Source organism: Vigna unguiculata, chromosome 1, assembly GCF_037176805.1.
Source record: "Vigna unguiculata cultivar grain cowpea cultivar isolate G323 ecotype 2 chromosome 1, ASM3717680v1, whole genome shotgun sequence".
Lineage (NCBI taxonomy): Eukaryota > Viridiplantae > Streptophyta > Magnoliopsida > Fabales > Fabaceae > Vigna > Vigna unguiculata.
In genome coordinates, this window is record NC_140792.1 from 31952428 (window position 1) to 31974059 (window position 21632).

Here is a 21632-nt window from a genome sequence, read left to right on the forward strand (position 1 = left end):
CAATACACGAGACATATCAACTTGTAGAAGCATGGAAGCACTGTCTATTCATATGCATGAACTAAAGATAATCTCAAAAGAGACATGAGATAGACAGTATAATCCCCTATTTATAAGTGATAAAAAAAGTAATTTATGATGACTTAATTTTATGGTTTTTTGTCTTAGTAATGTCCAAAAAGATGTTCTTTCTTCATTTGGATTTACAAAATTACACTTCTATACATAGACATGTATCTGCATGTATCATGTTCAATATATTTTGATCATAATCTTATCACTATGCACATTGTATCTGGGGGCATCATAGATTGTGATAAGTGCCACCTAAGCTTCATTAGAAGCTTCCAAATCAAGGATGCAAGAAAATAAAATTAGGATCACAGACCTTGTAATGTATTCCAGAAGGAATTGCAAGAAAAAAATGTCCAACCAGAAGAAGAAATAGTGACTTCAACTACTTCATTGTGAAAAAATGCGTGAAAGATGACAATAGCTGAACTTGGACATTCTATGCATTTTATTATTTGTTATGTTCAACATGTGATGTCTCTCTCAACAATCAAAGCGACTCAACGGGCTCAGAACAAAGCAGAAGTGAACAGCATTTCATTTACACTGTGTTTTGCTGGCTCACTCTTTCTAATGGCAGGGCCCACTGGACAGGAATACCAACATAAATGCATACGCAACAGTGGGCAAACAATGCAGCTATCATGCAGGTGCATGACTAGCTTTAGTTACTCATAGTTTGGAGGCATGACTAGTAACTTTACTCAAAGCAGTAGCTGCTTTGGAACCAGATGCACGTCCTAAATGCTTGCAAATGAAATCCCCGGCTAGCATAAGCTTTCCAAGGTCCACATTTGTTTTCACTCCAAGTCCATTCAGCATGTAAACGACATCCTCAGTGGCTACATTCCCAGTTGCACCCTTTGCATATGGACAACCTCCAAGACCAGCAACAGATGAATCCACTGTGCTGATACCCATCTGTAAAATAAATGACCAGACCAGATTTAACCAATTAGGTGTTGTTTTGGAAGATACACAGAAGTTGTGAATCCTCAGTTATACTTCTTTCTGCCATGCTGTAATAAGATACTTGTACGTGCATCTCCATGTTTAACCATGAACAGTTATTTCTTAGGCTGCAAAAACAAATAGTTTCTTGCTTGGCTGAAGAAAAGGACCAGGGCTTTATCATGGTTGTTAATCCAATTTATTCAACTCAGAATGAACATGACAAATTTTTATACCAAGGGACATGAGTGCAGTTCAGGTTAACCATCTTTTTAGAGAAGCTAAATAAAAAATTGGCCAAGTTGTTGATTTTGCTGTGGTGATTGTGGGAGGGTCAAATGTAAAAACATGCAAAATCCTACAGACTGTACCACTTAGATGTCAGCATCCCAACATGTAGCTCACCTGAAGTGAAATTAAAATATTTGAAAGTGCCTGACCGTAAGTATCGTGAAAATGGACAGCAAGCATGTCAGTTGGAACAACGTCAAAAACAGCTTCAAGCATCGGAATTACGGTACCTGTAAGGAAAGTAAAACTAAGTCAAATTCAAAAAATATGATAATACGCAAGAACTAATGAGGACCATCTATGTGCAGTCCATCATCTAAACAGTTGAGACAACATTACAATATAAGAGTCAAGTCGGTTAAAACTGATCCATGGCCTTTTAACAAGTCAGATAGATACACCAGCCAGCACTGCAATCAAAGCTAAACTTGCTTACACAACATAAGAGACAGCAACGCGAGACATTACCCGGTGTGCCAACACCAATTGTATCACCCAGTGAAATCTCTGCGCAACCCATCTCATACAGTGATTTTGCCACATATGCTACTTTCTCTGGGGCAATACTTCCTTCCAGGGGACATCCCACAACACATGATATATATCTGAAATACACATTAGGTTGTGTGATTGGTCATAAAATTTAATACGATGAATTTTAATTTTAACTTGAAGATTAAGATGAGACTGCTTGAAGACTATTCAAATCATTTAAAGAAATAACTAGTAGATTATAAGGCCAAGTAGGAGTCCAGGACACATTCTACTAACTGCAAAAACCATTTCTGTAAGTTCAATATGGAGATATTATGGGACCACAATCTGATAGTGAGAATACCACCATATATTGTCATCAACAAAACAAATCAGCATCTATTTCAATTTCAAATAAAATAGAAATCAAAACCTATTATTTTATTTGATGCCACTAAATCAATTAAATCCTACAGCTAAATGAATCTGTCAACATGGCAGTAGTTTTTCAGCCCAAGAATTATATTTCTCACTAATAGTAACAGATGTAAATGAACATGCCATTAGGGAGCCATATCAATCCGGGTCAAAGTGGAAACATTTGAAATAAAAGAAATTGACCAAATATTTCAAAGATCCTTTCTGTCCATTGTTTACAGTAGAGATTGACAAGTATCAATTGAAAAGTATACCCGCGAACTGGGATCGAGAGACTTCCAGCAGCTGAAGCAATATCACGGCAACGAGCAAGATTATCTTCAATGCCACAATTTAGATTTGCTTTTGAGAATGATTCAGAAGCTGCAGGAAAAACAGCCACTTCTTTAGCTCCAGCAGCAACAGCTGCCTCAAAACCCTGGATGAGAGGGGTTCAGATAACCATGTCCATCCATGACATATTTAAGTTTTATATTTTACCATTCAATATAACTCTTACTTTAAGGTTTGGAGTCAAGACAGGAAACCTAGCACCTTCAACATTTTGAATTGCTGCCAACACATCCTTTGCATCTGCCAACTAAATTCAATTAAAAATTTGAGAAATTAGTTGTTCAGGAGATCCCATTATTCATTAAATATTTTAAAAAAAGATGTTTAATTGAAAAATTTTGAAAGCACGACAAATACATAACTTACACTTCAACCTTCAGCCACAGGCCATGTGAAGAATTGAAATGGGGAATAAGTTATCAAAATGCAATTCAAATCATCATTTGCCACACTAATTTTTGAATTGAAAATCACAAAATTATAGAACCAAGGCACTCAAAAACACAATGAAAAATAGCAGAAACACAATGGGTCCTGAACCACAAATCTTAGGACCAAGACACTAAAAAACACAATGAACCAATACACAATTTGTCTGGAAAAGCTCAATAGAACCATACATCTCAAAAAACAAATAATAATTCACAACTAAGTCACAATTAGTCTGGAAGCTAAAAGATAAAAATACCATATCGCAAATAGCCAAATGAAATCATTAGTCACAAAGCATTGTGTCTTCCAAGTGAGGTACAGATAGAGTAAGTGTGTGATCATGAGAAGCCTCTTTTTCAAAAAGAATGAAAATAAAGCAATAGAACAACCAAAAAGGTTGCAGAGGCATGCGAGTGACTAAGTGAATCCCTATTTCAGAAGAATGAAAAAACAGAGCTGTGTAATGAACAAATAGGGTGGTTTAGTGCTCCTTTAGTTCCTTTCCATTTTAACCATGTAAACTTATCTAAAGTTTTCAGTTTCTTATGAGAACTGGTGAAAGAAAAGCAAAAAAGAAAAAGACAGATTACTAAATTAAGCAATTCATAATGGTGATATTGAATTGCAGCAATTCATGCATGTACCCCCCAAATCAAACATGATTCTGATATGAAATGCTAGCTTGTCCATTTTTGTGCAAATTGAATGGTCAACTATATGAATGAAAAAAAGGCTTGAAGACAAAACGTCTTTCCTTGTCAAAAACTTAGTCAAGTTAATCACTATTTGAATGAATATGCAGTTAGTAAATCTCTTTTGAAGAAAAAATGATAATTTCTCCAAGCTTTCAACAAACAATAATATTTGCTAGCAGTCCAAGCATGAACATACATGTTGTCACACACACATATACCTACACATACATATATTAATAAAAATGACACCGATACCCAACTGTTATGCAAACGACTGAAACCAACAATGAAGCGAACAGAAAGAAAGAAACAAAACAACAGACACACGATTAGGAGACGAAGCAAGTCTTATATATTCACAAGATATAATTAATTCTAGTGATACAATCAATATGATGGTTATGTCACCAGTCACCCTCTACTGTATACAGCTCACCCATATACAAGTGAGACATAACGGTATAAAGTTAGTTAGAACTGAAAATAAAAACCTAACTAACTAAAAAACAACAATAACAGATTGTTGTTAGCCACCAAACCGTCTACCCAGCTAGACGGTATACTCTTCCAGATAAACATATGGAGAGAGAGAGTTCATGTTATCATCTAGCACCAATTTTTTTTTTTTTACATGAGGCAAGCAAGCCATGTAGTCCAAATCATGTCTCACTATCTACAAGTGTCCATTTTCCTTATCCATGAACCAGCAAATCAATTGCTTATTATATCTAAAAGGTCATTATTACTCACATGCTTAGAGACATTGAATAAATAGTGCTCAAAAATGAACTTTTAGCTGACAGAAACTCACAAAAAATAACACATTTTAATTGCAATATCATTCATTAACAAATATCCAGTAGATGGACATCACTAATTGACAAAAGAGACACATTTTCCCCAACTTTGTATTCATATATTAAAAAAATATAACTACCCTCCCTAATTTGATATAAGCTACTAACTCTGGGACCATCGTGATCACCCATTTCCAACAACTTTTCAAACAAATTGTTGAATGGTTTCAGAACAATTTTAAAGATGAGGTACATTTATACAAAGAAAATAACACCAGGTCATATATCAAGCAAAGAAAAGGCTGAACCATTATTCATTATACCCCAGAAACAAAATTATCAGAGAAATGTAGTGAGATTAATCAGAGACCTCTGGACTGGATACATTAAATTGACAAATAACAGATCAATGTAATAAACATAATGCAAATATGGTTAAAAAAAGTCCCCAAACAAAAAAGTAAAGATGAGTAATATTAAAGATTATATGACAATATTAAGGGGAACATTACAAATGATTGTTTCCATAATAGATTCTCTCACCTGGGGTACCCATTTTGGTGAGACAAAACTTGTTGCCTCAACAACAGACAACCCAGAAGAAACCAGTAGTTCTATTAACTCAACTTTTATATTAGTAGGAATAATAGCCTTCTCGTTTTGCAATCCATCCCTTGCGCCAACCTCCACAATCTTTACATGGTATGGAATAGTTTTAAGAAGCTGAAGCATTGTAGTGTCAGTCATATACTCTCCAACAACAAGACAATCATAACAAAAAAAAAACGTTTAAGAACAAAGGAAATGCTTAACTAGATATAACTACCAAAAAAAACATCATATTATTCAATGTTGAATGTATGAAATTAAAATTTCAAATAACGGACTTGCACTTTTCATGAAAAAGAAAAAATAGGTTCAACATGACAGCTATAATTATGCATTAAGGTAAGTATGTGCTATCTTCCTTGTTTAACAACATATTTAAGTTAAAATACATAACAAACAGGAAAAATAGTATAATTAAGATCAACTGCACCTTACTTGAGAACCCCTTTGTACATATATCATTGCGTTCAGATGCAAAATGACGATTTACCACATAGCCATGACTACAGTAATTTGGACTTGAAGTCCAGTTGAGGCATTGAGATAAATCTTTTATATGATATTTGCCAAATTCATTCCTGACTTCTCTTGTGTTTGTGATTTCCCTAGTGCATTCAAAATTGGGGAAGTAAAGAACATCATCTAAAGTAATGACCATTATTTCTTTAAAAAGTTAATAATTTAACATGATTAAATCAGCAAGGAGTATAACCAAACAATACATAATAATATTATAGACTTTCTGCAGCGTGTACACACATATTTTACACTTGTCCCGAACATTAATAATGTATCAATATTAACATTTCCTTCTGCAGCATATATTTCATTAGACCTTTATCAGCCCCAAACATGATTCATGAATAAAGCTACAACTTGTCATCATCTACCACCAATTTCTATTACCCAGTGACATAACACAACACATATATCAATAGTCATAACACTCACAATCCACAAACATGCATGCATGATGATCACAATTCACACAAACAGTTCTGTTAGGACAAAACCTCTTATTATAAAGGTCTATTAAAGAAGAAACCAAGAAAAAGGAAAATACAGCTGTTTGTTTTAATTAAAATAGGTTGAAGGGAGGTTATGTATAAATAGGTGTTTTTGGTATGGGGAAAGGGGATAGAAATAATTTTGTTGTGGGAGGTTGTTGAACCCCAAAGTACCAGTGGATGTATTATGAACATTTGATGCATCTAAAAGAAAAATATACAGAACATTCACTTTTCCATTTGAGAATTCCTTTTATAATAGTTTCTGATCCAATTTCTATCAACTGGTATAAGAGCTCGATTTGGGCTATGTGGGTTATTACATATGGTGAAGGATGACAGAATCAAGATTGAAGACTTTGGAGAAAACCTTAGCCACAGGATTTCAGCTACCGGTATGTTTTGAAGAAAGATTGCATGCAAGATTATCCGAAAGGCATGCAGATTTGGAAGCCAGATTTTTACAACAAGATTCTCACATAGCTCGGTTGGAAATGATTGTGGAAAGATTTGTGCAAGAGAGAGGTGGGAAGAATGCAAGTGCAGCAAATTCTGGGAATCAAAGAGCAATTGATGAAGGTAACCAAGAAGACTATGCGGAGACAGCATTCTTGGGAAACAAGAATTGTGATAAATGGAAGCAACTAGGTATTCCTGATTTTGAAAGAGAGGATGCTATGGGTGGGATAGGAAAAGTTGAGCGCTATTTTCAGCTAAGAGGGGTACAAGAACAGGAAAAAATGGAAGTTGTTATGGTGGCAATAGAAATTAATGCACTATCTTAGTTTCAGTGGTGGGAAACGTACAACCCAAACTAGTCTTGGGTTGGTTTCAAGAACGCACTTACCCAAAGGTTTCAACCAGTCTTGATGGGAGATCCTTTTGAGTCGTTGCTGGCTCTTAAGCAGGAGAAATATGTGAGTGAATTCATCACTCAATTTGAAAGATTTACTGAGTCATTAAGGGATTGGATGAATTTGATGAAGATTTTCTAGAATGGGTTGCAGTAGGAGATTAGAGCAGAATTGAAATTGTATAAAACAATAAATCTTTCAGAAATAATGAATATAGCTCATGTTATTGAAGGGAAAAATATAACGATAGCAAAGGTAGCATAGGATTATAGAGACACGGGAGGGGGGAGGAGTTTTCTTATTCAAATAGGAACAAAGGAATTGACAACGGCACCTCCAAGATCACTGGCAGCAGATAATGCAGCTCTACCATCGGGGGAAGCAAATACTTTTTCTGAATCTGTTACCAGCAAGGACAATAACAAGGAAAAGGCTAATAGTAATGGCCACCACAGTGGCCACTTTAAAAGGTTGATACAATCACAGCTTCAAGAAAAGATCAGTAGAGGAGAATGTTTTCGCTGTGAAGAAAAATATAGTGTGAATCATGTTTTCAAGAACAAACAACTCTCCACCATGATCTTAATAGAAGGGCATGAGGAAAAAGAGCACAAAAATGAATGAAGTTTTTATAATTGATGAACTTTTCCCGATTCCACCTTGAGGACACGGTGAATCTTGGTGGGCCGGGTATTGTTAGGACACAATCTCTTATTACAAAGGTCTATTAAAGAAGAAACAAGGAAAAGGAAAATAAAGCTGTTTGTTTTAATTAAAATAGCTGTAAAATCTGTTAGTAGTTATAGTTGTGGTTTGAAGGGAGGTTATGTATAAATAGGTGTTTTCGGTCTGGGGAAAGGGGGATAGAAATAGTTTTGTTGTGGGAGGTTGCTGGACCCTCGAAGTGCCAGTGGATGTATTGTGAACATTTGGTGCAATTGAAAGAAATACAGAACTTTTTTTTTTTTTTTCATTTGAGAATTCGTTTTTGTAAGAGTTTCTGATCCATTTTCTATGAAGTTCATACTCCAATCCAAGTGAAGAAGCACAAAACAACCAACCTATCCTAATTCTAGCCAAAACATCTTCAAATTACAACATCAGTTTCTGTATACTAAGATGGGCTAAAATTTCCTGAGGGGCTTCTGAACTTTTTGCATTCACCATCCAAACAATATTCAAGTCGAACTCAGTAAGAATTAATTAAACAGAAAGCAATAATCAAACAATGGTTTCCCTTTCAACACTAACACAATAAACCCGGAAAGAGCAAACTCAGTCCGATTCAAGAGAACCCGAAATCCGAGCAATTATATCAAGACCCAAAATTTGAACTTTGCTGTGAGAGGATAATTCGTGAAACAATTTCCGCATACATAATAGAGAATACAAGCAAATGGGTTACCATAAAAAATTACCGAACATGAAGAGATTCATCACCACAAGAGGGAAATGTGTGAGAAGCTGAAGCAGGTGAAGAGGCAAGTTGCAGAGGGGTATTGAGGAATGGACGACCCCTTTGCAGGATCTTATGCATAGCCATGGAAAGGAAAGAATTGCAGTAGAGGAAGGAAATTGGATCAATGACTTGGTTTAGTTGGGCTATGAGAACACGTTGTTGGATTATTGCAAGAGGAAACTAAACATTCAACAACTTAGAACTTGTAATTGGATAAGGACAAACATTATAATAATCACTTTCAAATCTGTGGCATTTTTAGTTAGATTAAATTATATAACTGATTCGATCTTTTTCAGTTTTATTAATTTAGTTTTAATATTATCTATCCATAAAAAATATACGAAGGGATTTTTTTTTGTCTACTTTTTAAGATACCGATTTTATCTTTTAAATATAATTTATTAAATTTTTAAAGATTGACCGTTATTTTTACAAACTTTTTATAAAATCATATGTGTCTGTTTCTTCTCTTTTTCTTTGTTTATCAATGGTTACTCTTTTACCTGTTCTGTTATATTTCACTTTATTTTTAATAAATATAATTTTAATATATATTAACTTAATAATCTTATAATATTATCACATACTAATATAATATCACACATATTTAAAAAATATATACACACATACATTGTCGCAGCTGTGTGTTCGCTAGTATTGATAATTTGAATTGTCATCATATGTTATAATGTATTTTCTATTTATTTAACCTTTTCATGTAAATACATCATGTTTAATTAGGAAAATTTTTCATGTACATCTCTTAATTTTTTTATTTCTAATTAACTCTTAATATATATATTTTTTACTTTTTTAATTTATTTACTTTAAATTGTTTAATATTTTAAAATAAAAGTAATATTTTGTTAATGTTAAATAAAAAAATAAGATATTTCATTTAACTAATGAAACAATGATATAAATTCACAACAAATTATTCCTATGCAACAACAAAAAAATAGAAAAACTATTTGTTTTAAATAATTGATTATATTAATTAAATATAAAAAAATGTGAAGTGTATGAAAAAGAAAATAGCATAATTTTACTTTCATTAATATTGATAATTTTGATATATTATATGTTATATATATATATATATATATATATATATATATATATATATATATATATATATATATATATATATATATATCACTTAAGCGAATATATTAACTCATACCCAAAATTATCATCATACAAATAGAAATAAGTGCTACCAATCAATCTCTTCTCGCATGAGTGTAGTAATCTTGCCTACCAAGTTTTAGAACATAAATTCTTTTAAGTTTTTCAAGAATCTTAGACTGGGAATATTTTATTATAGGTTTAATTAATCCTATAGTATCCAGTTTGGGGCTAGTGTGTCAAATAGGTACCCGGTTTTAAAAAAGTGTCAATTGCATCCCAACTTTTGAAAATTGCTTCAGTTAGGTACCTTTCAGACAAAGTTGACTAACGTTGTTAGTCAAAGTGCCACGTGTCAATCTGTGGTTTTTTTTATTTTTTTTAAAAAAAATTTAATTTTTTTTAATTTTTAAATTTTTAAAAAAAAAAAATTAAAAATGCCACGTGTCAAGTCCCTGTGTGTGACACGTGGCATTGTCAATGCCACGTGGCATTGTAATGCCACGTGTCAGTGTCACTATCAGATGCCATTGTGATGATTTCGATTTAGTCCCCATTTATGTTTTTTCGTTTCAATTTAGTACCTACTTATGTGTATTTGATTCAATTTTGACCTAATAATTTTTAATAATTAAAATATTTTTTAATAAAATTAAAAGTAATTAAGTATAAAAGTTTTAAAAAAATTAAATATTTGATATTTATATTAAAATTTAGTGGTAAAAGTCATTTTATTAAGTCATTTTTAATAAAAAAAAATAGCATAACATTCATACAAATAATAAATTTGATTTGAAATTGAGAGAAACATTATAAATATTAGTACTTAATTTTGTAAAAATATTTATACTTAATTATTTTTAATCTTATAAAAAATGGATTACAAAAATATTTTAATTATTAAAAAAAAATTGGGACAAAATTGAATTAGATACACATACTTAGGTACTAAATTCAAACAAAAAGACATATGTGGGGACTAAATCGAAATCAACACAAAGACATCTAATAGTGACACTGACACGTGGCATTACAATGCCACGTGGCACTGACAATGCCACGTGTCACACACAGGGACTTGACACGTGGCATTTTTAATTTTTTTTTAAAAAATTTTAAAAAAAAATTAAAAAAAAATTAAATTAAAAAAAAATAAAAAAATAAAAAATAAAAATAAAAAAATCACAGATTGACACGTGACACGTTGACTAACCTGAAAGGGACCTAATTGAAGCAATTTTCAAAAGTTGGGATGCAATTGACATTTTTTTAAAAGCGGATACCAATTTGACACAGTAGTACCAAACTGGGTACCTTACGATTAATTAAACCTTTATTATATTTAATATGACAATTTTAAAAACCATCATCAAAATCTAACAATTTATGGAATAGTTTTTAATCATGTATAGTGGCAAAATTTTGTAGTCCAGAATTTTTCTTGGATATCTTTTGAGTGGTTTTTATTTAGTGTCTTCAAAATACATTAATTTTAAAAAAAATAAAATATTTTAAAATATCAAAATCAATATAATTTAAAAGTATAAAAAAATTTCTAATAGAAAAGCATAATTATGTTTCTCATTCTACCAACATTTTAGATGTATTAAATATATGGGTTAAATATGTTTTGATCCCTCAAGTTTCACTAAATTTTGGAATTAGTCCCTCATAAAAACTTTATACCAATTTAGTCCTTCATCTTTCAAAATTCGTGAATTTAGTCCTTTTAACCAAATTTTGTTAAGTTTATCTGACGTTTCAAGAGCATTTTATAATAATATTTAACTTAACATTAAAACAAAAATGTGTCAAACAGTGGTAAATAATTTAAATACTATCATGAAATGTGTTTGAAACGTCATATAAACTTAACAAAATTTGGTTAAAATGACTAAATTGGTCAAAAGTTTTGATGAGGGACTAATTCCAAATTTCGCTGAAACTTGAAGGACCAAAAACATATTTAACCCTAAATATTTATGACATTCCCATGAAACATGATTTATAAATGACAAAATTATTATGAAGAATGTTTTCACTAATTATTGATAAATTAGTTGTTTTAAAAATGATAAATTGTGATCCATAAATAGTTATTTTAGTCCTTATATTTGAATTCATTCATTTTAAATACTGTGATAAAGGTGTGTTACAATGAAACTTTATACCAATTTAGTCTCTCATCAAACTTTATACCAATTTAGTCTCTCATCAAAACTTTATACCAATTTTGGAATTAGTCCCTCATCAAAACTTTATACCAATTTAGTCCTTCATTTTTCAAAATGCGTGCATTTAGTCCTTTTAACCAAATTTTGTTAAGTTTATCTGACGTTTCAAGCGCATTTCATGATAATATTTAACTTAACATTGAAACAAAAATGTGTCAAACAGTGGTAAATAATTTAAATACTATCATGAAATGTGTTTGAAACGTCATATAAACTTAACAAAATTTGGTTAAAATGACTAAATTGGTCAAAAGTTTTGATGAGGGACTAATTCCAAATTTCGCTGAAACTTGAAGGACCAAAAACATATTTAACCCTAAATATTTATGACATTCCCATGAAACATGATTTATAAATGACAAAATTATTATGAAGAATGTTTTCACTAATTATTGATAAATTAGTTGTTTTAAAAATGATAAATTGTGATCCATAAATAGTTATTTTAGTCCTTATATTTGAATTCATTCATTTTAAATACTGTGATAAAGGTGTGTTACAATGAAACTTTATACCAATTTAGTCTCTCATCAAACTTTATACCAATTTAGTCTCTCATCAAAACTTTATACCAATTTTGGAATTAGTCCCTCATCAAAACTTTATACCAATTTAGTCCTTCATTTTTCAAAATGCGTGCATTTAGTCCTTTTAACCAAATTTTGTTAAGTTTATCTGACGTTTCAAGCGCATTTCATGATAATATTTAACTTAACATTGAAACAAAAATGTGTCAAACAGTGGTAAATAATTTAAATACTATCATGAAATGTGTTTGAAACGTCATATAAACTTAACAAAATTTGGTTAAAAGGACTAAATTCACGCATTTTGAAAGATGAATGACTAAACTGGTCAAAAGTTTTTGAGGGACTAATTCCAAATTTCGCTGAAACTTGAAGGACCAAAAACATATTTAACCCTAAATATTTATGACATTCCCATGAAACATGATTTATAAATGACAAAATTATTATGAAGAATGTTTTCACTAATTATTGATAAATTAGTTGTTTTAAAAATGATAAATTGTGATCCATAAATAGTTATTTTAGTCCTTATATTTAAATTCATTCATTTTAAATACTGTGATGAAGGTGTGTTACAATGAAACTTTATACCAATTTAGTCATTCATCAAAACTTTATACCAATTTAGTCCCTCATCAAAACTTTATACCAATTTTGGAATTAGTCCCTCATCAAAACTTTATACCAATTTAGTTCTTCATCTTTCAAAATGCGTTAATCTAATCCTTTTAACCAAATTTTGTTAAGTTTATCTGATGTTTCAAGCGCATTTCATGATAATATTTAACTTAACATTGAAACAAAAATGTGTCAAACAGTGGTAAATAATTTAAATACTATCATGAAATGTGTTTGAAACGTCAGATAAACTTAACAAAATTTGGTTAAAAGGACTAAATTCACGCATTTTGAAAGATGAAGGACTAAATTGGTCAAAAATTTTGATGAGGGACTAATTCCAAATTTCACTGAAACTTGAAGGACCAAAAACATATTTAACCCTAAATATTTATGACATTCCCATGAAACATGATTTATAAATGACAAAATTATTATGAAGAATGTTTTCACTAATTATTGATAAATTAGTTGTTTTAAAAATGATAAATTGTGATCCATAAATAGTTATTTTAGTCCTTATATTTAAATTCATTCATTTTAATAGTTATGATAAAGGTGTGTTACAATATTCTTCAAAATATGTATACATACATAGTTCTTCAAAATATAAAGTTTATATAAAGGAAGAGAAATATTATGATACAATACAATATAAGTTATACACATGCAATTATCTATCTCTACATTAATCTAGGACTAGATCACTATTTGGTTTCTACCTATATTATCTCATGTTCCTGTGTAACACATAATCATGACAAAAGTAATACAATCACAAACTAGGATAAGCTATTATATTTAAAAAGGAAAACACTTATAATTTAAATCAAATAATTAAAAACAAGCAATCACATACAACAATTTCAATCCAATCATACACCATCATCTAAATACATTACAACATCTACATCCATAGGATATTGTGTATTGAATCGAACATCAAAGATTTTGCACTTATCATAAGAATCCCACAGATTTTGCTTTATAAACCATGACTCTACTCAACCTTCCTACATGACAATGTTAGCTCACCATGACACGCAAAAAATGTTCCATTTAAAACCAATTTCCATCATAGAAACTTCCATCAACTCTTACTAACAAAGTATCTTTCTCTATATGAGTTAGAATACCTAATAGAGTCTGGATAATCTCCTTATGAGTTCCTACTCAATAAACCTAACATAAGAGTGAAATACTTTCACCATTGAAAGCCTTTTCACTTTCATCACGTCACCACCACATCTTTAACACCACTATATAATCACATATTTTCATCTCATTCAATATTAAACATCACAACTATATACATAGATACATCTCACAAAGCATTTCAAACTACATATAAATCAATATCATAAGTAAAGTCTCTTCTCATAGGGCGACACTATGGCCCGCCCAACGAATAAATACTGGAAGAAAATCTTCCAACATTTGTCTAGCTCACTTTGTGAATAGGACCTCTGGGAACAATTCACATAAATTTGCCTAACGAGTGGACCCTTCTCTGCCTCTCTGACTTTGTGAATTATGCTCTCGCTCATAGAAAGAAAATCTTGCCCAACGAGTGCATACTTTATAAGTCATGACAAATTGGTGAATATGCTTTCTTGGGTTCAGGTGATATTTTTCTTCGCCCTTACATATCAAAACCAATCTTACCAAGTCAAAAATGTCCCATCTAATACCAATTGAATCAAACTTACGAATTTTTTAAGCAAAATCAACATCAAATCACAATTTCACACATCAACATTTTTACACAACTATAATGGATTGGTAAATTTGTTTTTGGTCTCAGATAGTTTTTTTTCCTCTTCGCAAACCACAACCAATTTCAACTTATCAAATGCACCATTTGCAACCAATTTAGTCGAGTTTACCAATCCTTGAGACCAACATACCACCAAACCACAATTACACATATACAACTCTAATAACACCATTAAGTCAACCAAACACAACATCTATTTCTTCAAAACAGCCAATTCATCTCATCCATCAATTTCAATCAGTCTAAAAGAAATTTATACCACAATTCCTTACCAAAAACAAATCAAATTTAAATAAGTAACTTTCCTTACTTAACCAAGAGCACAACACAAACTCCTTTGATCTCTAAACACACATAATCATTGAGAAATCATTATATGCACAAAAAAGGCTCAAATCAAAGATATGATCATAGCCCAATGATCATAATTAAACAAAAATTCATCAATAACTCTTAGACCAGACATGCAACCCTACACCCTACACATGCAAGCCAAAGACCAAACTACTCTAAAAAGAGAAAAATAAGAACTTGCTATGTTCAACAAAGGAAAGTAGACATTGTCATTAAGAGTCCTACAATATGTTATGGTCTTCAAACATACTAGTAGAGGATTAAAAACTCAAAGATAATGTAGAGAAAGGGAAATGTTATATAGTAGCTTTTATAAAATGAACTTTATTTAATGATTCTTATTTATACTAAAGTTTTTTAATATAAAAGAATTAAGTGTCTTTCATAAAAATTCTATCTCACTTAAAAGGATTTTATAGAATCTTACATTTTTTTTTAGTTCAAAACTTTTGTTAAATATATTTAATATAAGTATTTGTTACATGCAATTAATTTATTAAATTGTTTTTTTCTGTCAAAAGCATTTAATGCTAACATTTAAGTTGTTTATATCGTTTGACATGTTTTTCCTTTAATATTTGCTGGAAAGTACATTTAACATGTTAAAAATATATAACGTAATTTGGTTAAAAAGACTATTTTCATTCATTTTTAAAATTTGAATACTAAAATATATTAAAACTTTGGACATTGACGAATTTAAATTTTGCGTCAAAGTTAAAAAAAATTATTAAAATAAATGAAATATAATGTAAAAACGTTATTGAGTTGGATAAATTTGTGTAGAAGGAAGACGATTATTATTCTATACTTCCTTTATTGTTTATCGAAGAATAAAAGAGCATGGTGATTTTCTAATTATAGGCTTGGCGATTTATTTAATATTAAAAATTAAAAATTTAAATACTGGTTTAAACTAATAATTTCAGTGAAGGAAATATTTTTCATGTTTTCTGCTATATCTTATTTTTCAGGATAAATTGTGCAAAGTAAAGTATATGATAAGAAAAAAAAGAGTAATGTATCTAAACCAAGTAAGACATTCTTTTTTTTTTTTCAAATCAAACCTAACATAAGTACCGCTAGTAATGTGTGTTGAGTAAGCCTACCTTGTCCACGTTGTAAAAGGTTGAATCACTGTTACAAAAACAATAATAAAAAGATAAAAATCTTCGTAAGAAAACAAAAAATAAATAAATACATCATTATATATTATTATTATTATTAGCATCATATATATATAATCGGGAAAACAATAACACAAACAATATACCAGAAAATGCAGCGGATATAATTTCCCCTAACTTGCAAGAATCTATGTGGAGCAATAATCAAAGAGCAGCAATAATAAATCACCAAAAGCACAAATAAAGGCACCAAGATTTTTAACGTGGAAAACCCTTCTAATCAAGGGTAAAAACCACAAGTCGTCCAGACCAAAAAAATAGCTCCACTATGATCAACAAGAGTACAAAAGAGTCTCAATCAATAGCACAAATTAGTGCCAACACCCAACCAAATAACAAAGCAACAAAGCTTTCAAAATAGAGAAGAACAAGAAAGGAGAACCTCTACAAATCACTGCTGCAGTGCGAAATTAATATCTCCAAACTCAGACCTCGTATCAAAGATCCGACCGGTCAGAATGAAGAGCAATGAGTTCCGAACCTGCTGTAAAAATTTCAGCCCGATCCAACGGTGAACGAATCCGCAGCGCCGATTCTACTGTAACAGCTTTGTGAAAAACGTGAACAGAATTTTCCCTCTACCTCTCCCTCTATGTGTTAGGGCTTTCAGTGTGTTCTGACTCTATTGTTCTGCCTCTCTATTTATTTTATAGCCTCCTCGCCACTAGGTTAAGTGAGATATGAGCTTCTCAAATTTTGGGCCTTTTCTCCACATAGGAAGGGAGCCCAATACCCAACAAATCTCCCCCTCACAACTATGTGGAGATAACCGCTAAACCGTCGATCTCACAACAAACTTCAAATTTCCCTCTTGGCAATGCTTTAGTCATCATATCAGCACCATTATCATCTGTATGAACCTTTTCCAACTCCAACAACTTAGCATCCAAACCATCACGTATCCAATGATACCTCACATCATTATGTTTAGATCTAGAATGAAAAGTTGGATTCTTACCAAGATGGATAGCACTTTGGCTATCAACGAACAATGAATAGTTATCTTGCCTAAAACCAAGCTCCTGCAAGAATTTCTTCAACCATAACAACTCCTTGCATGCTTCAGTAATAACAACGAACTTTGCCTCTTCAAAACACTCAAGTTCTCCACCGTCAGTCAAGGTTATGTACTCATCACAAGAATACCTTGTAGAAGGTTGTTTCTGTCTATTAGACCTCTTGAGTTGAACTTGAGGTGATTCAGGTATATCACCAAGATCATCATCATCATGTTCCTCTTGAGCATCGTCAATTGGAACCTCTACTCCACTTCCAACCTGTTGATCATCAACATCACCATGTTGCTCATTGTCTTGAGCTTCCGTTTCAACATTCTCCAAATTGTGAGCGGGCAACCTCATCGGATTACCATCAGTGAGATTACTATCTTTCTCGGGTGTGGTCTTCTCCACCTTATCAATGTCTTCAATGGTCTGGTCTTCCATGAATTGTACATCACGGCTTCTAACAAGCTTCTTCTCAACAGGATCATAAAACCTGTAGCCAAATTCATCCTCACCATAGCCAATAAAGATACATTGCCTTGTCTTTTTATCTAACTTGGATCTTTCATCCTTAGGAACATGAACAAATGCCCTGCAACCAAAGACACGCAAATGATCATAGCTAACATTCTTACCAAACAAAATTTTGTCTAGCACCTTAGTATTCAAAGCAACTACGGGACTGAGATTAATAACATGCACAGCTGCAAGCAATGCCTCTCCCCAAAAGTGCTTAGGCAACTTTGCTTCTGAAAGCGTACATGTAACCCTTTCAATCAAGGTCCTATTCATCCTCTCCGCTAGACCATTCAACTAAGGAGTTTTAGGAGGAATCTTCTCGTGTCTAATACCATGCTGCCTGCAATAAACATCAAAAGGTCCACGGTACTCACCACCATTATCACTACAAATGCATTTCAGCTTCTTGCCTGATTGCCTCTCAACCATAGCATGAAATCCCTTGAACTTTTCAAGTACTTGATCTTTCCACTGAAGAGCATAGACCCATAGCTTCCTAGAACAATCATCAATAAAAGTAACAAAGTAAAGTGCACCACTAAATGACTTTACCTTTAATGGGCCACAAACATCAGAATGCACCAATTCAAGCAATTCTGACTTCCTTGAGGGAGGATGCTTCTTAAAAGATACTCTGGTTTGTTTACCAGCCATGCAATGAGAACATTTCTCCAATTCTGCATTTCTCAATCCCACAAGCACATCCTTTTTAGCTAAGCAGTTAAGCCCTTTCTCACTTATATGACCAAGCCTCCAGTGCCACAAAGATGCCTCCATATACATAGCATTCACACTGTCTTTAGCAACCAAAGCTTTAGTCTAGTACAATTTAGATTGTTTCTCCCCTCTGGCCATAACCAAGTTACCTTTAGTGAGCTTCCATTTACTAGAACCAAAGTGATTGTCATAACCACAATCATCAAGCAACTGCACAAAGATTAAATTAAAACGGACATCCGGAGCATTGACTCCTTTAAGCAACAACTGCACTCCCATGTTGGTTTGCAGGCAAACATCACCAACACCAATCACTTTAGACTCACCATCATTACCCATCTTCAACACTCCAAAATCACCAGGAGTGTAAGATGTGAAGAACTCCTTCCTAGGTGTAACATGCAGTGTAGCACCACTATCAATAATCCACATGCTCTCATCAGATACAAGATTAACGGACTCAAAGTCACGAAGAAGAACAATATCACCATCTGTAGCAGTAGTGACACGATCATCATCATGGTCATTCTCTCTCTGTTTTCCCTTCTTGTCTGTGTTCTCCTTTTTCCACTTAAAACAGTATTTCTGAATGTGCCCAGTTTTGTGACAAAAATGGCACTCTAAATTCTTGTATCTTGACTTGGACTTGCTCCTACTCTTCTCTCTACCACCTTTATGTTCCTTTTTCTGACTTCTCCCCCTAGCTTCTGTAATAAGCATCTCAGACTGAGATGAAGAACCATGTGCCTTCCTTCTCATCTCTTCATTAAGAGCACCGCTCTTTGCCATCTGAAAAGAAACAACACCATTCGAGGCAGAGTTTGTAATTGAAACCCGAAATACCTCCCAAGACTCTGGTTGAGTATTAAGCAACCATAATCCCATAACTTCGTCATCAAACTTTATGCCCATTCCTGACAATTGATCTAGGAGCCCTTGAAACTCATTTAAGTGATCAGAAATAGAAGAATTCTCCCTGTACCTCAAATCCATCAAGCAATTTAACAAATACAATTTATTATTGCCCGACTTAGAAGCATACAAAGACTCAATCTTCTCCCACAAAGCTCTGGCATGTGTCTCATTAGCAATATGATTATAAACATTATCTTCAACATATTGCCGAATAAAACCACATACATGTTGGTGCTCAAAGTCCCATTCTTCTTTAGACATAGAATCTGGCTTCTATGACTGGAAGATGCAATTTCTTGACAAATAATAAATCTTTCATCTTGCCCTTCCACAAATGATAATTTGTACCATTCAAAGCAACCATCTTTGCATTTGCCTCCATTATTCAAACAAGTAAATATAGCCCAACCAAGAGCTTTGATGTCACTCTGATGGGGAAAACAATAACATAAACAATATACCAGAGAATGCAGCGGATATAATTTCCCTTAACTTACAAGAATCTATGAGGAGCAATAATCAAAGAGCAGTAATAATAAATCACCAAAAGCACAAATAAAGGCACCAAGATTTTTAACGTGGAAAACCCCTCTAATCAAGGGTAAAAACCACGAGTCGTCCAGACCAAAGAAATAGCTCCACTATGATCAACAAGAGTACAAAAGAGTCTCAATCAATATCACAAATTAGTGCCAACACCCAACCAAATAACAAAGCAACAAAGCTTTCAAAATAGAGAAGAACAAGAGAGGAAAACCTGTACAAATCACTGCTGCAGTGCGAAATTAATATCTTCCAACTCAGACCTCGTATCAAAGATCCGACCGGTCAGAATGAAGAGAAATGAATTCCGAACCTGCTGTAAAAATTTCAGCCTGATCCAACGGTGAACGAATCCGCAGCGCCGATTCTACTGTGACAGCTCTGTGAAAAACGTGAACAGAATTTTCCCTCTACCTCTCCCTCTATGTGTTAGGACTTTCAGTGTGTTCTGACTCTATTGTTCTGCCTCTCTATTTATTTTATAGCCCCCTCTCCACTAGGTTAAGTGAGACATGGGTTTCTTAAATTTTGGACCTTTTCTCCACATAAGAAGGAAGCCTAATACCCAACAAAATATATATATATATATATATATATATATATATATATATATATATATATATATATTTAAATTTAATGTACTATTTGAAAAAATAAATATTTGAATGAAAAAACACAATAAACTATGTTTGTAAATAAAATAAAACAATGAAAAGCTAATAAATATAAAAGAAAAAAATAATATTTTAACATCCTTTATTTTCAATATGCTCCACAACCTTTTTATTATATTATTAAATTATTATACTAATGTAAATGAAACAAAGGTTCGAGCAATAATATATATATATATATATATATATATATATATATATATATATATATATATATATATATATATATATATATAAGTGTAACATCTTATTTAATAAATAAATCTAATTAAATAAAACATCGCATTATTTATAATATCTAAAGAGCATGAGACTTAAGGTATAAAAGATTTTATATTCATCCAAATATACCAATAAGGAAAACAGAGGTGTTACAAAATGTCAGGACAAAAGATAACAGTTCAATGGATGTCCATAAAGCTTGTTCATAGAGCAAGAGATTACAAAACAACATAAGTCCTTCAAAACGTGTGCTCAACAGTGAGGCTAACATCAACACATGACCACTACGCTGCAACATTCCCATCGTCATTGTCATTGCGATCACCAGGGGTTCTCATATCTGCTCACACCAAGGAATTAGTGATCATTGCAAAAAGGAAAATCACACAAAAAGACAAACACAAACAAAGAGGGTAAGCTAGAGTAAAAAGATCTTTATCAAACAATTAAACATGCAATTTAAAATCAAGAACATATCACTCATTCAAGCACGTGATAACAAACAACAAGACTCTAAAACTCAATTTATCCTGATACATATAATAGGTCAGAATCACAGATGCTTGCACTTGTGGTGACTTCTACTGCTCTGCAAAGCCATTGCCAATGAGTTTCACCCTACCACACACAAGGTTAGTCTTCAAACATCTAAGGTCATTATTCTGCCAAAGATTAGGGCCTCCTACTACTCTCACCACTTGAGTCAGTCCGCTCTACGTGAGACTAACTGACTCTTTAGAGTTTCAGGATGCAATCCTTACTTGATTATGTAAATTACAACACCACCATGAAATC

The 21632-nt window shown here is 32.2% G+C and overlaps 1 protein-coding gene across 2 annotated transcripts; it reads right to left on the bottom strand.

Annotated features, from left to right (window-relative positions):
- Positions 1–497: 497 nt before the first annotated feature.
- On the bottom strand, positions 498–8616 carry LOC114191544 (uncharacterized). 2 transcript variants are annotated; one of them, XM_028080773.2, is made up of 8 exons: positions 8372–8616; positions 5523–5697; positions 5027–5206; positions 2726–2806; positions 2481–2644; positions 1783–1919; positions 1429–1544; positions 498–993 (listed from the first exon to the last, which is right to left on the bottom strand). In XM_028080773.2, exons 1-8 carry the CDS (start codon positions 8494–8496, stop codon positions 745–747), a joined length of 1227 nt encoding a protein of 408 aa, XP_027936574.1. In that variant the 5' UTR covers positions 8497–8616; the 3' UTR covers positions 498–744. The 2 variants fall into 2 exon arrangements, with proteins under 2 accessions (XP_027936574.1, XP_027936583.1); XM_028080782.2 differs by having other exon boundaries at positions 8359–8570.
- Between the last annotated feature and the right edge of the window lie 13016 nt (positions 8617–21632).

Excerpts from the sequence above, each read along its gene's own strand:
- LOC114191544 (XM_028080773.2), bottom strand. The coding sequence starts at position 8,496 with ATGGCTATGCATAAGATCCTGCAAAGGGGTCGTCCATTCCTCAATACC. Across the intron at positions 5,207-5,522 it reads CAAAGGGGTTCTCAAGTAAG|CTTCTTAAAACTATTCCATA; the intron begins GTGCAGTTGATC and ends ACAATGCTTCAG. Across the intron at positions 1,545-1,782 it reads AATTGGTGTTGGCACACCGG|GTACCGTAATTCCGATGCTT; the intron begins GTAATGTCTCGC and ends CTTTCCTTACAG.